The following is an 18,099-nucleotide window of genomic DNA, read 5'->3' as shown; positions in this document are numbered from 1 at the left end:
TAATTTCCTTTAAGAACTTTTCCTTTGCATTCACAGCTAGGCTAATTGTTTGGCACAAGAAGCCTAGCTTTTGGCCTGTCTTTTGCTTTAGACATGCCTTGCTCACTAAGCTTAATCATTTCTAGCGTTTGATTTAAATGAGAGATGTGCCCTTTTACTTGAACACTTAGAGGCCATTGCAAAGTTATTAATTGGCGTAATTTCAATAATGTTGTGTCTCAGGGATTAGGGAGGCCTAAGGAGAGGGAGAGCAACAGAGGAATGGCCAGTTGATGGGACAGTCAGAACCTACACACCATTTATCGATTAGGTTTGCTATCTTATATGAGTGCGGTTCATGGTGCCCCAGTACAGTTATAATGGTAACATCAAAGATCACTGATCACAGAGCACCACAACAGGTATAATAGTCATAAAAAAGTTTGAAATATTGCAAGAATTACCAAAAGTTGACACAGAGGCATCAAGTGCGCACATGCTGTTGGAAAAATGGCACTGACAGACTTGTTTGATCCAGGGTTGCCGCAAACCGTCTATTTGTAAAAAACACAGTATCTTCGAAGTGCAATAAAGTAAAGCACAATAAAACAAGGTATACCTATACTTAAAGTAGCCTAGCATTCCACAAAGAGTTTTATACCTTCAACCTCGCTGAAATCTGGGAATCGAGTTTGCTTGGGGAGAGTAGGTCTGGTGAGGTAGGGAGTAGAATTGTGGCTGGGCAATTCCCCTGAAGGGATGGGATAGGTGACAAAGGAACATAGGGAGATCCTGATGATCCCATTGCAACTGGCAAGGTTAGGGAGAGAATGGCTCAGGTGGAAGTTGGGTGAGGGAGGAGGTGTTGGTTGAGTCTGAAGTAGCCTTAGTGGCTGGAAAGGCCTCTGGTGGCATAATATGGGGGAACAGCCGGAACATATTGCAGCCATTGGAGTGTTTTTAAATCATGTACTGTGATTTTATTTTTCTAACATGAAAAAGAAAATAACGTCTAGGATTACTAACCTCTTGTATGAGAATACTTGTCAGCACTTAATTTAAATATATTTTCTGTTGTCAAGATTCGGGAAAGAGAAGAAAGAAGGAAGAAAGAACGTGAAGAAAAAGAAGAATATGAAGCTAAATTAGAAGCTGAAATGAGAACTTACAACCCCTGGGGCAAAGGTGGAGGTGGTGCTCCTCTCAGGGATGCAAAAGGAAATCTGATAAGTATGTTATTTCTCTTGACTTGTTTTAAAAATAAACTAAATTATTTTTAACTTTTTAAAAGAGTGGGGAGTAGAAAGCAATGTAGGAATCATAGCCTGTAAAGCAAGGTCCCTTCTTACGTGGCTTAATGCATGAGAGGTATTTTGATAAATAGATATAATAACAGAGGCTTAGAAAGCCTTTCTTATTCAGAGTTCTGTTCATTTATTCATATTACAAACTTTTCTTTCTCTAATGATAATAATCTAACTGCACAGAAAACTTCATGTTGCTAAGTTTTTACCCAAACTAGTATTTAGAATATTTTCTTTATTTTCTAGTAAAAATGATAAAACCCATGCTACACGTTTTCTTTTTAAACTATTAAGATATGTTAAAAATAAATGATCTAAAACTGTTATGGGAAGGGATCTTGTGTTTAATTATAGTAATATATGCAATATACCTGCTCAGTGCAAGGACTGCTTTGAGAAAGAAAAACAAGACTTGATCTTAGAAACTTTCTGGCAGGTTGCATAATTTTTTCATTTATCTTTCAATTATATACTCTCAAAATTTTTTGATCTAGTAATTACATAACAAACACTTTGAAAAGAGTGGCTTTATCCAACTTGTTATATATAATTGTTCCTTGGTAACTAACTATGGGGATTGGTTTTAGGACCTCCTGTGGATACCAAAATCCATGGATGCTCAAATCCCTTATATATAATGGTATAGTATTTGCTTGTAATCTATACACGTCCTCCTTTATACTTTAAATCATCTCTCTATTACTTATAATACCTTATACAATGTAAATGCTATGTAAATTGTTATACTGTATTGTTTAGGGTATAATGACAAGAAAAAAATGTACATATTTAGTATAGATATTAGCATCCTTTTTTTGGGGGGGGAGTGTATTTTCCATCTGCAGTTGGTTGAATCCACAGATGCAGAACCCACATATATAAAGGGCCAACTGTATTTAGGATGGTCTCTGATTAGCTTTTAGTTAAGCAGAATAAAAGTAGAGCAAAGATAATTTGTTTTTGAAAATTGTTTAGTTAGAAATTAGAAAGGATAATAAAGTACCTATTAAAATCTTAAAAACGTGGATTTCCTGTTCTCTAAGTGTTGTATATTAATGTAGGAATAGGTAAGTGATAGGAGATTGTTTGGATATTGAGTTATTAGAGTGCTTATGTATTATGCCTTTGATTCTTAATTAAATATTGTTTTTTCCCCCCTAAAAAAAGACATATTTGAGGCCCACTTAATTTCATAACTTTTTTTCTTTCCAAAAGATTTGTTCCTCTCCTGTCTTCCTCATTGATATTTTTCTCAGGTTTGGAAGACTGGAACTCTTAGTACTTTCTTTATAGATGAGATGATTTTAGGTGATGCATAGATGAACATTTCTTATTTTAATACATTTAAGTGTTTGTTTGAAAATATATTAAAAGTAAGTGGTTTTTCATTTATGAATGGTGCCATAACATTTCTTTTTAAAGTAAAGGTATTACTTAAAGTAAGATATTAGTCCAGGCATTTAATGAAAATATTATAACTGTCAACCCCAAATTCTCAGAGCCGTAAGTATAAGTTTACTGCTCACTTCTGCCCTGTTCTGATGCTGTTTGGTTGGTTCTCCTCCAAGAGGCGACTCAGGAATCTGACCACTTGCTTTGTGTCACCCCTCATTTTGGACTCCTTTACTTGTAGCTGCACTGGCAAAGTCCAGTGGAGTGGGGAGAATAAGGTGAGGATTTTCCTGGGGCCTGGCCTAGAAGTGGAAGAGTAGCTCCTTTGCCTTGGGAACCTGCAGCCTCAAGGCCACATGTGGCCCTTCGGATCACCAAGTGTGGCCCCTCAACCAAATCTGAACTTCACAGAACAAATCCCCTTTAACAAAGGGATTTGTTCTGTAAAATTTGGATTCAGTCAAAAGGCTGCACTCAAGGATCCAGACGGTCCCATGTGTCCCTGAGGCCGCAGTTCCCCACCCCTGCTTGAGCTGGGAAGTTTAAGTTTCTTTATGCCCAGGAGGAGGACATGGGGTTGATAAGCATATAGCCAATCTTTGCTACAATAATTTAAATTGTGAATCAGTAGAAATACACTAGGTACCAAGAAAGAGGTGCTTAAATGACTGAAACATTGGGAAACACTGGAATAGAGCCATTTTCTAGGACTTTCTAGGCTACCTCTAAGATTATTTCTGGTTCAAACAATGTAATTATGGTGTTCTGTGTGCATTTAATTGGTGGAAGTGAGTAGGATAAGTTTGGGTTATTGAATTACAAAATTTTGTTCTAGAATTGCTTGACCTAATAAGAATGGAGAAAAGTTTCCTGAAATTTCCATTTTTATTAATAGGAGTAATGTTTAGTTTGCTTATTTAATGCTACAGTCATGCCATGAAATAGAAAAAGTAAACTATTTTATCACATATAGTGGAACTCTTTTGATGGTATTTTCAAAGCAAGTAAATTCATCACTTAAAGAATATCAGTTTGTTTTATATGTGGTTATTACATCTTAGAGAAGGGAATGTAATTATTGTATTATTATATTTGAAATATGTAGTATAAAGCAGTGTGATGACAAGATCATATAAACTCTATACTTTTTCTTGGCTAACTTTAATTCTGTTGCTGGATTTTCTAATTACTCCTATTCTGTTTTGATCTTTTATTCAAGGAAATTAATGAAATTGAATCTTTACCCTTAGCTAAGATTCCTTTATAAGGTATAGTAGTTACAATGAAATATTAGAATCTGTTATCCACACAACTATAAGATAGCGTCAGCCCTTTCAAAGTAACTTTCTCTCATTTTAATTATTTGTACTTCATTCTGTTTCATTTCTCAATTCTTTATTCATTGAAGTTTTTTATTCAAGATCCTATAAAAAAACTAATAATGTTCTAATGTCTTTCAGTGGTTGAATGGGTAAGCAAACTGTGGTATATCCATACAGTAGGATGCTATTCAGCAATAAAAATGAATTGTTGATGCACACAACTTGGAAGACTCTCATAGGCATTAAGCTAAGTGGAAGAAGCCCTTCTCTGAAGGTTACATAGACATGTACATTTCCATTATATGACATTCTCAAAATGAGGAAAGTATAGGGGAAGGAGTACAAATCAGTGGTTGCCAGGGGTTATGGGTGGGGAGAGGGAATAGCTATAAAGAGAGGGCATGATGGAGTTTTTTTGGATGATGGAATTTTTCTGTATCTTGATTATAAGTTATGTTACATGAAATGAACATGTGTTAAAATTTAAAAAAACTGTACCTCAAAAGAAAAAAGTCAATAAAAATAAAATTAAAAGATAAAATTAAAAACTTAATCAACTTGAAAGATGACAAAAAGTATCTCATAGTTCTACTTGAATAATAGCACAATTAAACATTTCTTCATGTATATTCTATTATATATTTGTATTTCTTTTATGTATTGTATTTGCCCCAGTTAGATTTATGTTTCCTTTTTATGTTTATTGAGGTATAATAAAATTCACTCTTTAAAAGATCAGTGAGTTTTGACAACTGATTCTAGTAACTGTCACTACCACAATCAGGATATACAACATTTCTAGCACTGCAGAAAGTTCCCTGAATCCCTTTACAGTCAGTACTCTTCTTACCCATCTGTCTACCCCTGCCAACCTGTGATCTGCTCTCTGGCATAATAGTTTGCCTTTTTTCTTGACATTTGTCTTTTAGCATAATGTTTTGGAGATTCGTCCATGTTGTTGCATATGTCAGTAGCTTATTTCTTTTTATTACTGAGTAGTATTGCATTGGTTGACGATTGTTTATTCATTTACCAGTTGATGGACAGACGTTTGGGTTCTTTCCAGTTTAAGGCTACTATGAATAAAGCTGTTATAAACATTCACTTACAGATCTCTGTATGAATACAAATTTTCATTTTCATTTCTCCTGGGTAAGTGCCTAAGAATGGTATTGCTGGGTTGTACAGTAAGTATGTTTAACTTTGTAAGAAACTGCCAGACCATTTTCCAAATTGGTAGTGACATTTTGCATTCCTACCAGAAAAATAAGAGATTTCCAGTTGTTCTGAATTTTGATCAGCCTTGAATTGTGTGTCTTTATTAATAAAATTTTAGTTATTCTATTAATTGTGTAGTGGTACCTCACTGTTTTTTTTTTACTTTGTATTGTGAAATAATTTAAGACTTATAGAAGAGTTGCAAAGATGGCATAGAAAGTATCCTTCACCCTGTTTCCCCTAATGTTAACATCTTAGATAATCATGACACAATGATCAAAACTAGAAATTAACCTTGGTACAATGCTATTAAATTACAGTCCTTATTTGGATTTTGCTGGTTTCTCCCTAATGTTCTTATTCTATTACAGGCCCAAGTCCAAGGTGCTGTGTTGCATTTAGTTCATGTCTCTTTCATCTCCTCCAATCTCTGACAGTTTCTCTCTCTCTCGCCCCTGCCCTCCCCCCATGTATAATAGCTTTCTTGAGATTTAATTCCCATACCACATAGTTTACCCATGTGAAGTATACATTTCAATAGTTTTTGGTATATTCACACAGTTGGGCTACAGTCACACTTTAGAACACTTTTCACATTAAGTTGTCTTGATATTTTTATCAAAAATAAGTTGACCATAAATTTATTTCTGGACTCTCAGTTCTGTTCCACTGCTCTATATGTCTGTCCTTTGCCTGTATCATACTCTCCTGATTGCTGTAGTTTTGTAGTAAGTTTTGAAAGTGTGAGTCCTCCAACTTTGTTCTTCTTTTTCAAGATTGTTTTGACAACTCAACTTCTTGCATATTTTACTGTTAGTTTGTCAACTTCAACAAAATGTGGTGGGATTTTCATTGGGATTGCATTGACTATAGATCAATATTGGGGCAGGCAACATCTTAACAATATTGAATTTTTTGATCTACATATGTGGAATATCTGTCCATTTATTGCTTTCTAGTTAGTTTCTATCAGCAGTATTTTATAGTTTTCACTGGCACATCTTGTATATATCAATTTTATCCCTAAAAATATGGTTGATTTTTGTATATCATCCTTGTATTCTATGTTCTTGCTATAAACTCACTTGTTAGTTTTACTAGTTTTTTGTAGATTCTTTGCAGGGTTTTGTGTGTGTGTGTGTGTGTGTGTGTGTGTGTGTAGACATATTATCTGCAAACAAAGCTAGTTTTACTTCTTCCTTTCCAATCTTAAATGTCTTTTATTTATTTTACTTGCTTTTTGTACTGGTTAGGAACTCCAGTACAATGTTTAGAAATCATGAAACAGCAGACATTGCTGTTTGTTCAAGATTTTAGGTAGAAAGCATTCAGTCTTTTACCATTAAGTTAGTTACAGGCTTTTTGAAGATTTTTCTTTTATCACATTAAGGATTTTTTTTCTATTCCTACTTTACTCAGAGTTTTTATTGATGTATGTTGGATTTTGTCAAGTGCTTTTCTGTGTCTATTGAGATGATAATGTGGTCTTTTTACCCTTCTGACATATGGTAAATTACATTGATTGATTTTTGAATATTCAACCAGTCTTGCATTCCTAGGATAAACTGCTGCATTTGTCTTTTTTTTTTTTTATATTTTGTGTAATTTGATTTGCTAATATTTTGCTAGGGGTTTTTGCATCTAGGCACATAAGAGATACTTGTCTATTTTTATTTTCTTACGTCACTGTCTGATTTTGGTATCAAGGTAATGCTAGCCTCATAACATGAGTTGGGAAGTGTTTCTTCTATTGGTGGAATTTACCAGTGAAGCCATGTGGGCTGGGAATTTCCTTTTTGGGAAGGTTTTAAACTATAGATTGAATTTATTTAATAGGTAAAGAAATATTCAGTTTATTTCTTCTTTTGTGAGCTTTGGTGGTTTGAATCATTCAAGGAATTTATCCATTTTATTTAAGCATTGAATTTACTGTCATAAAGTTCATGATATTTCTTCTAATGTCCGTAGAACCTACAGTAATGGCTCCTCATTCATTTCTGATATTTGTAATTTGTATATTCTCTTTTTTTCTTAATCTGGCTGGAGATTTATCAGTTTTATTGATATTTTCATAAAATAGTGTTTTCATTGATTTTTTTCTCCTTTTATTCCTGTTTCATGGATTTCTGCTCTTATTTCTACTCTTTTCTTCCTTTAGTTTGCTTTGTGCTTACTTTTCTTCTTCTGATTTCTTCATGTAGGCATTTAGATTATGATATGAGACATTATTTTCTATGAATTTAAATATGCTACAAATTTGCCTCTGAGTAGGTTTAGCTGTGTCTCACACATTTTGTTATGTTTTATTTTTTAATGTCATTCAATTCAACTTTCTCATTTTTCTTGTGGCCTTTGTTTGACCCATCAGTTATCTAGAAGTGCGTTTTAAAAATTTTCAAGTGTCTGGGGATTTTGCAGAGAGCTTTCTTTTATTCAATTCTAGTTTGTATTCTTTTTTGTTCAGAGAATGTACTTTTAATGATTTCATTGTTTTTAAGTTTGTGAGATTTATTTTATGCACCACCAGTTAGATTTTTATTAGCCTTAGAGACTGTGTGTATATATTTTAAATTAGGCTAATTTTGAAATATGCATTACTAGTAGTGGCTAGGGTTGGAAATTTTGCTTAGCTTTCTGAATTAATTCATTATAAAAGAGTTTGTATGTCAGCCATGAATTACTGAATAATCGTGGGCTTATAGTAATATTTAACTTATAGCCATTAAAAAATATTTTGGTGTGTATCTTTCACCAAAATATAAAGAGCAGCAGCTAACTTCTGAAGTTAATTTCAAAGTATTCATTTAGGTTTATAAAAAAAGATAAAACAAAGAATGAAAAAAATTAAATACTATTTGTGTATGTTTATCTGTATCATATAATTAAGCCTTGGTTTAATAAATTGTTTAGGGAGTAGAATTATAATATTTTCCCACTCATGAATCTGTGGCTTTTTTTTTTTTTTGTTCTGTCAGTTGTAGAATTATTCTTGTAATGTTTATAATTTTATATTAAGTGATATGATTTACATTTAAAATAAAGTCCAATCTTTGCAATTGGCAAATTACACTCTTGATTCAGGTACCTTTTTTAATTTTCATTTTTTACCTGATTTCAAATCTTTTATTTTACCACTTCACAGAAGGATGGAAAAGGAGTGACCAGTTGATTGACAAATCATTTTTTTCCAATAAAAGGCAACATGGATTTGTTTTGATTGCTAAATCTGATAGTCTTAACTCTTAATAATTATGTACTCTGATGAAATTAATTTTCCTCTTACATACATTGACTATTACTCTAATTGAGAGGTTGATGTGTAACCACAACGGTAGATAATATGTTATTGATTTGAAGTTTGTTTAGATATAGGATATTTATCTCTTAATGTACAGTTTGTGTAGTTGACTATCAAACTGAAATTGCATTCCCTAAGCACTCGTTAGTTTGGCAGCAGAGCTCTGGGTATTATCTGAAAGGAATGGACTTGATATACTGCAGTCTAGTAATGGAAAAAAAAAATAGAAGAATGCTGTGGGTAATATTATTCATAGTGACATGTATACAGGCCTATCTTATGCTGTTCTAGTGAATTAGATGACAATGAAATTGATTTCATGTCTGAGTTATTTTGTTTGATTTTTGGACTTTTCAGGGATCAAAGCTTTTAGCTCATGACCTCAACTTTTCCATTATCTTTCTGTTTTTATTTGCCTCCCATATTCAGATAGATCCCAGGATTTGCTAATGTTTTTGTGAACACATACCTGTCTTGCCGATCCATGGCACTTGGGAATTATCTTGCAATTTTATCCAATCTCTTCTCTCTTGTATTTTTTCTATTTGTTTCTTGCCTTCTACCTCTGAAAATGCTTAGGTCACTTGTAGTCTTAAACACAAATACTTACCTTATATAAAACACATTCAAAAAGTAGTCTATGCTTGTTGCTGCTACTTCTTTCCACCCCTCTTATTGCTTAATCTTCTATAATATGACTTCTAGCTTCCACTCCTCTACTGATGCTGCATTTAAAAAAAAAAAAAAGATGTTCTAATTTCCATTTAATGATTTTTACTCAGTTCTTATCCTCTTTGAACTGGGCTGACAGTTCCTTTTTCCTTTAAGTCCTCTGCATCTTCTGAGATGCTGTCCTCACTTCAGCTAACATTTGCTGGATGTGTGCTATGAACTAAGATTAGACTCTTCTAGGTCTGTGAACATGATCTTTCTTCTAAGAACTATTTTCTAACCTCATGTGTTCCTTGAGTTACATATATACTCATCCCTTCATCCTTTCTCTCCCATATCATCTCTTCTATTCCTGTGTCACTCCTTAGGTCTTCAAATCTCTTTCTCTGCCCCTCACCACTTTCAAAACTCTTTACTTCATTTCTAACATTTCTTCTGCATTTCTACTCTTTTTTTTTTTTTTTTTTTTTGAGACAGAGTCTCACTCTGTTGCCCAGGCTAGAGTGAGTGCCGTGGCGTCAGCCTAGCTCACAGCAACCTCAAACTCCTGAGCTCAGGCGATCCTCCTGTCTCAGCCTCCCGAGTAGCTGGGACTACAGGCATGCACCACCATGCCCGGCTAATTTTTTGTATATATATTTTTAGCTGTCCATATAATTTCTTTCTATTTTTAGTAGAGATGGGGTCTTGCTCTTGCTCAGGCTGGTCTCGAACTCCTGAGCTCAAACGATCCGCCCACCTCGGCCTCCCAGAGTGCTAGGATTACAGGCGTGAGCCACCGCGCCCGGCCCTTTTCTACTCTTGATAGATTATTTATAGCTAGTGTGTAAAACCAAACTTAACTTTAAAAATCCAGCTCATCGGGCCGGGCGCAGTGGCTCACACCTGTAATCCTAGCACTCTGGGAGACTGAAGCGGGCGGATTGTTTGAGCTCAGGAGTTCGAGACCAGCCTGAGCAAGAACGAGACCCTGTCTCTACTAAAAAAAATAGAAAGAAATTAGCTGGACAACTAAAAATATATACATGAAAAATTAGCCGGGCATGGTGGCGCATGCCTGTAGTCCCAGCTACTCGGGAGGCTGAGGCAGGAGGATTGCCTGAGCCCAGGAGTTTGAGGTTGCTGTGAGCTAGGCTGATGCCACGGCACTCTAGCCTGGGCAACAGAGTGAGACTCTGTCTCAAAAAAAAAAAAAAAAAATCTAGCTCATCTTTATTTGCCTTTTTCTTTTAAAGGCATCATAATTGTTCATAATTCAAACTAAAAATTAGAGTCCTTTTGACTCCCCGTATCCAGTCAGTTAATAAGCCTAATCATAGGTTCTGCCTCTCAGTGTTTCTTGAATTCTCTTCATTTTCATTTGTACTGCCACCATAATTGAGAGTTATCGTTTGTCTAGGCTGTTGCCATTTCCTTATTACTTCTAAATTGTCCTCCTTTGTTTTTCACATCCAAGCCATAGCATGTATCTAACCAAGGTATATTTATTCTATACTCAAAAAATTATTGAGGATTCCAGAGTCTCACTGACCATGTTCGCATCCTTGCTCTGCTAATTTCTGGCTTTGTGGTCTTTGAGCAAATTAATTTGTTTAATTTTCTCATATATAATGCTGGGGTGAAAATAATAGTGTCATATCACACAGGTTACTATGTAGTTTATAAAAATGGTGAAAATTAAATGTTAGTTGCCATTATTGCTAATTGCTATGGTTTTGAATGTTTGTCTCCTCCAAAACTCGTGTTAAAATTTAACTGTCATTGTAACAGTATTAAGGGGAAGGATCTTTAAGAGGTGATTAGGCCATGAGGGCACCACACTCATGGGTGGGATTTGTGCTGTTATAAAGGCGTGAGTTTAACACCCTTTTGTATGCCAGCACCTTGCTATTTGACTTCCCAGCCCCTAGAACTGTGGGCCAATAAATTTCTGTTCAGTATAAATTACTTAATCTGTGGTATTCTGTTACAGCAGCACAAAACAGACTAATACACTAATGCTACTTCTATAACTACCAAAACTGTCTCCATTATCATCTACAGAACAAAATTGAGAACCATAAGTGTGTTTTAGGATATTCCAGAATAGGATTCCAGCCTATAGTTTCCTATCTTATTTGTCATTGCTCTATTATGTGTGCTTTGACTCCTTTAATGTTGCCGGAACTCTCTTCATGTTTTACCCCGTTGGGGCATTTTCTCACATTGTTCTATTTCTCTAGTATGCTTTCCCACTTGTCCTCACCTGTGAAGCTCCTAGCCATTATCCAAGTTTAAGCTGCGCTAAATATTGCAACAAGATGTGCACTTTCCTGAATTCTGAACTCCTGTTCTCTTTTTTGTAACATTCACATATGATTTGCCATGTTCTATCTGGAATTCTAATTGCGATTCATGTTTAAAATACATTCTTGAACATAACAGGCTTCATAACTTCGTAATAAATATTTCTTATATCCAGGTTTAATTTCACTTTCACTACTGCCCTACTGTCCCAGGTTTTCTTGTTGTGTTTTTTTTGTTGTTGTTGTCGTTTTTTGTGTTTTATTTTATTTTTGTTTTTGTTTTTTGAGACACAGTCTAGCCCAGGCTAGAGTATTGTTAAAGCTTTTAAGTTCTGTAATCATTCAGGTCTCTTTTGGGGATAGACTGGTTGTTTGATCCAGTTCTAGGTGCTCAGATTTTTGCTATGGATATTAGATATCTATTGCCATGTAATAAATTACCCCAAAACTTAGTGTTTTAGAATAATAAACATTTATTATCTTGCAGTCCTGTGGGTTAGTAATTTGTGAGTGATTTATCTCAGCCGTCTGTCTCAGGGTCTTGCATGAGGTTGTGGTCCAAGATGTTGGCTGAGGCTGCAGTCATCTGAAGGCTTGATGGAGATTGGAGGACTCATTTCCACCATGGCTCCCTTGTGTGGCTCAGGAGGCCTGAGTTCCTTGTCATGTGGGTCTCTCTATAGAGCTCCTTTAGTGTCCTTATAATGTGGCAGTTGGCTTTCTTCAGAGTGATCCATAGATCAAGCAAGGTGGAAATCATTTCTTTTATGAAGTAGCTTCAGAAGTCATATACCATCATTTCTGCAATATCCTGGTCACAAGAAGTGACTGGACCACACTGAAGGAGAGGGCTTGAGTTTCACATTTTGAGGGAGATTGTCAAAGAATTTGTGGATATATTTTAAAACTCCACTCTATGTGATTTTGTGTTTTCATTAGGAGAGCTGATGATGTTTGGAAGATTTCACTATTACTTATTTTAAATTGTTGCTGTGTTCTAATTAAAGAAGTTTAAGTTCTGAAGTAACAAATACTGTTAATATGGTTTCTATGGATTGTGAAAGATTTATATATCCTTAATTTCTCTATTAATTTTGAGTTTATTTTGCAGGGTTATTTTTTAAAAATCTTATAAGTTTTGATAATTTTGTTTCTGTTTTCAGGATACCAACGTATCATTGAATTATTCCCAGCTCTGTCCTATTGTTTTTCTGTGTACTTCCCTTTTTAAGAAAATGTATTAAGCATACCCAATATAGAAATATGTTTATTGAAATAAATGGCTTATTTTTTCCTCTCAGCTGATTTGAATAGGATGCACAGACAAAATATAGATGCCTACCATAACCCAGATGCAAGAACATATGAAGATAAAAGGGCTGTTGTATCTCTAGACCAAAATTTAGCCACTTCAAATGCTGAGAACCTAGAAGATTCTGCAAATAAAAACTCAGGTTTTTAATTACATTCTATTTTTCTTTTTCTTTTTCTTTACGTTTCTAAAGTTGTTCAGTAATATTTCTGTTCTCTTCTTTGACTAAGTTCTTATTGTGATTTGGAGAATTGGATTACTCTGATTCAGGAAGCATAATACAGTATTCATACTATACCTTCATAGTTATTTTGAAAAAAAGTTTATAGGGGAAGGTTGCTTCTTAATACTGTGTAGTTCTCAGCTTTGTAACTTGCTATGTTTAATTTAGTTGCTGCTACCATTTTTATTTTGATAGTTGGGGGACATTTCTTAAATCAAACACTCTTTTTACACATATACAGTTTGCTTCTTATACCCATAACTATTTGAATTAGAATTAGTGAAAAGGTATCTATTGTGATATGATAAATTGTATAAGAAAATTCACTTTTTGCTTCTTTTATTAATCATTTACCTTCTCTTTTAAAACCATAGTATACAAAGAAATGAAGTAATTAAACATTTACTATCTGGTCACATCTCTCTTTCTTAATCAAATATCTTTGATTTACTATTAACATTCTTTAATTAAAAGTTCTATAAATTAAAAGTTTATTCAGTATCTTTTTAATGACATGTCAGGAAAAGTTGTCAAGTATATATGAAAGTGTGTTATATATTTAAAAATCAAATGAAGTTTAAAGAATATACCACCTTGCACTATATTTTAATGCCTATAGAAGTAACCATTTATTTACTACAAAATTCTGCTTTTACTTTCACTGATGTTTTGATGTTAGACTAGAAAAGAACTTTACATTAGGAAGTTCTAAAATGTTTTTGACTGATCCTGCAGTCTTTTTTTGTTTTAACCCCTAATATGGGCTAAACTGATGAGTTCAATAGGGAGCTGTGATTAGAGTCCCTAGCTCTGTATCTTTCAAGTCTTTGATGGCAGCTCTAATCACTACAGCCTTTTTGAACACTTTAGGAGATGGGTTGTTTGCTGTTGTTGTGGGCAGTCTGTTCTAGTGTTTGATCTCTCATTATGAGAACATGCTTTCTTACTTTGATCCACAATGGATTTTTACCCGTTGGATCCAGTTTTGATTTTTGGAGCACTAAAATTAGAACTTATGATTTTGATGAAATTATTGATTTGGCTCTCTTAATCTGTAATAATTCAGTGTGTTGTAGGAGTATCAAAACACCTTTTCATATTGCTGCTAAGAGAGAATTTTGACTTCTGATTATCATTATTTTTTTCTTCTTCATTTGTCGCTGCTTTTAGTAGTCTGCATTGAGATCTCAGTGCTATATAGATTCTGTCTCTACTCTTTTCTTCCATACCAAGTATTGTTTGTAGTTCTGTCTCAGCCTAGAACTTTCTCTATGTTAGTAGTACCACTTTTAGGCTGCTTGCTCTGCTTACCAAACAAAAACACTGGAAAATCAATAGTTTCCATGACTCCTTTCCAAAAAGCATAAGCCTGATGATTGAACACACAAGCAAAATTTGTTGTCTATAGCCCTTCTGTACTGCCGGGTTTTTATGCTGGTGGTGTTGCCAGGATGCTCTATTTTAAGAAATCATTAAAAAAATCATAAAATGTGTAACATTTCCCTTTTTTTGTGACTTGAAATTCCCTAAATTAGACTTTATTTCTCTACGAATTAACCTAAAATAAACTTTCTGAATGCAAGAAACTATCCAAAGCTACCTAATTTATGCAATGCCATATATATGTGTATGAGTACATGTGTGTGTATGTATGTGTATGTATATATATACATACCTGACTGTGAATATATATGGCATTTAATATTTTAAAGGCCTTAAGGAACTCAAATATATCTGAAAATTGAATTTATGTGTTTAAGGTTCATTATCCTCTAATGTTTCATTTTCATTAGGCCTGTTTGTGAGGCACTTCATAATGTTCATTATTTTTCTTTTACTTTATAGTTTTTAGATGAGCTGCTATTTATGAAGTCCAATCCTAGTTTGGCTTAAATTTATTTTTTAGCTTATTATGATGTCTAGATGCACTTTTATTTTCTTTGTATATTTTATAGTTTATTCATTTCTAAAAGGATTTGTCTGTCTCTAATAGTATTTCTTCTCTAATTGCCCCAAAGGTTTAGAATATGAGTGATCATGAAAGTGAAACATACTACTCAATTTTGTTTTGCTAATCAGCTTTTCCACCACAGCATAAGATTTAAAAGAACCTTCAAAGTGTATGTTTAGTTTGTTTTCAATAGCAAAATTTTCTAGTGGAAAAAAGTATTTATAATAATATCTAAGTATTCATTTGGCTTTCTGCTGATCTGTTCAAATAAGCGTTAATAAATTTAAATACAAAGGCAAAATAGACCTGAATGGCAGCTACACTGCAAAGCAGTCTGTCTACACAAACCTACATGAATGAGAGAAATACATGCTTTGGATTGATGATGTAAAGAATGTGTCAGAAACTTAAAAATAATAAAAAAAAGTTATGTGAGGCTTAAATTTAAATGTCTTTTTTTTCTATCTGCATTCAAAGAGACTCCAAGGGTATAATTGTTTTTCAAAGTGCTTTTATGAAATAATTTTTTCCCTTTTAAGAATATATAAAACTATTTATAGGTAATATATAATAAAATTATTATTCATGGTTTTATCTCATTGATAGTTTGTTTTCCTTAAGAGATGGTCTCACTGTGTTGCCCAGGGTTAATCATAGCTCACTATAACTTCAAACTCTTGGGTCAAGAGTTTTTAACCTCAAACTACTGGGCTCCTTGCGATCCTCTTGTGTTAGCCCACAGGTAGCTAAGACGACAGGTGTGCACCACTACATTCAGCTAATTTTTGTATTTTTTGTAGAGACGAGATCTCACTGTGTTGCCCAGGATAGTCTTGAACCCTTGGCCTCAAATGATCCCCTGCCTTGGTCTCCCAAATTGCTGGGATTACAGGTGTGAGCCACTGTGCCAGGCTCTGACAGTTTTTAAAATAAAAACTATTTCAATGATTAAGACTCATTCTAATTTTTTAAAATTGTTAAAAATGTTCTTATAGCTGAATTCCTAATCTACTGTTTAAACTATGGATGAGAAGAATTTTGGACTTACTGATTTTTAAAAACAATTTTAGAAATTTTAAAATTTACATATATAATACAGTTTAATGAAATTAAGCAGTATTCTTAAGTTAAAAGGATAGTCACATACATAAGAATTTAAACATGTACTTTTTTTCTTCATAAATTCTACTTTAAAGCCTTTGCTGCAATAGGAGTTGTTTAGGCTATTAGCATTTATATTTCCTTGGCGTTGTTCAGCCATTAGATACAGTATAATTTTTTAACTGTTAATTTTATTTTAGTTTTACTGTTTTTCTTTCTTTTGTTGCTTTTCATCTGATCTTCAGATTTTAATGTCAGCCTTCTTCTTTTGATTTTAACCTGGCTTTCTGTGTTTAGCAGTTTTTAAAAATACGAATTTATTAGCAAACTTTTTATTCTTTAACTTTTACATTTTCTAAGCATTAGCTAATGGTATATTTTTGCAAAACATCTCTTTTAAGGTCACATGCAAACACAGAGCTCTCCTTTTGCTCGGGGAAATATATTTGGTGAGCCTCCAACTGAACTTCAGATTAAACAGCAAGAATTATACAAGAATTTTCTTCGTTTCCAGGTGAAATGCTTATTTGTAGTTTCAAAGTTTCATAAGAATTTTAATAAACTGAACTTGCAGAAATTTTCTCTACAGGATAAATATTAAATTATAAAGTGCCATGTAGTTATCTAAAATACCTAATTTATATCAGATATAAGTAGTACTAAAATTATTATTTCAGTATATTTGGAAAAAGGAAATGAGACATATTAGGTATGGTGGTTGACTTAATCATTTCTAAACTTTATTAAATCATTAATTTAAATTGAATGCTGAGATTTTTAAAACTGAAAGACCAAAATATTACTAAAATATTCATCTATTGGGGATTCTAGATGTCTTTATAGGTATTTGTAAGTTAGTAGAAAATCAATAGTTTTTTTCCAAATGATTTTATATTCTTGACTCATTACAGATTGTAAATAAATAAAATGAGAGATAAGATAGCCACATTTTGCAATTATTTGCTCCATTTATATATGTAAGTAAATAGCATTTAAAATAGTAGAGATGCCCAGACTATTCCCAGAGGAAGACACTTGGATATCCAGTGTTTATTAGGCTAACGGACTTGTTGAACTCCCACACTGTGTCCATCCTTGTGCTGAATACTAGGAATGGAACCTGAGATGAACGAGATATACTGACCCAAAAGGGACTCACAGTTTCTTCTTTCCTTACTTTTCTCCTTTTCACACCCACACTTACATCCCAGTGTCAGATTAATCTTACGGCCAGGTTAATCTTCCTTTGATACGAGTTTTCACATGCTATTCTTTACTCAAAACTTGGTAGTAGCTTTTCTTTGCCTATAGAAATTGTCTAGACTCTTTAGCCTGACATTTAAGGCTATCCAATCTAATACCAAACCCTTAAACAGATTCCACTTTAACATGTCATCTTCTTTCTAATACTAATTATTTTTGACTCTTAAATAAGGCAGTGACATAATGGATATAGTCTTTAAGGATGATTGATCTGACAGTAATGTTTAAGATGTATTAATGGAAGGTTGAAAAGACCGAAAGCAGGGCTATTTTACTAGAGTGGTTACAGTGGAAATAGATGGAAAGGCCTTTGTAAGGATCAACAGAAACAACATAGATATTGAATGTGAGAGAGTGGCATCAGAGATCCCAAGGGTATTGTTCATCCAAGTCAGGTGGCAGCAGGTTGAGGGTATAGTTACCTGTTGAACTTGAAGGACCCTGTGGTATATTGTCCATAATGACAGCAAGTCCCAATTTAAGTAACTCCTGTTTTACTTAGCAAGTCTTAGCATGGGCCAAGGTGGAATTCAGCCAAAAAAAAAAAAAAAATTACAATTATATAGTGTTTTCTTGCTTATAATTTTATATATAGTATCTCATTAAACCTCAGTAGTCTCTGACAAAGGTGTTATTATCTCAGTTTTATGACATGTAACTAAAACACAGACTAACAGGCTTGCCCATGGTATCAGAGCTAGCAAATTGTGAGGCCAGTGCTTGAACCCAAGTCTCCCGACTTCAAGTAATGTATCTGTAGGTACCACACATTATAGGGA

The 18,099-nt window shown here is 33.7% G+C and overlaps 1 protein-coding gene across 3 annotated transcripts in view; it reads left to right on the top strand.

Moving 5' to 3' along the window:
- The window catches only part of CSPP1 (centrosome and spindle pole associated protein 1), a 112,066-nt gene that overhangs the window by 62,997 nt on the left and 30,970 nt on the right, over positions 1-18,099 (top strand). For 2 of the 3 annotated variants that reach the window (XM_069465547.1, XM_069465546.1), the window contains 3 exons: positions 1,062-1,209; positions 12,772-12,924; positions 16,459-16,571. In XM_069465547.1, the coding sequence (XP_069321648.1) occupies positions 1,062-1,209; positions 12,772-12,924; positions 16,459-16,571 (414 nt within the window). The remainder of the gene's footprint in view (positions 1-1,061; positions 1,210-12,771; positions 12,925-16,458; positions 16,572-18,099) is intronic. The other variant, XM_069465548.1, reaches the window with a different exon arrangement.

Source organism: Eulemur rufifrons, chromosome 3, assembly GCF_041146395.1.
Source record: "Eulemur rufifrons isolate Redbay chromosome 3, OSU_ERuf_1, whole genome shotgun sequence".
Classification (NCBI taxonomy): domain Eukaryota; kingdom Metazoa; phylum Chordata; class Mammalia; order Primates; family Lemuridae; genus Eulemur; species Eulemur rufifrons.
Note: the sequence above shows the minus strand (reverse complement) of the source record. Positions and strands in the feature narration are given on the sequence as shown.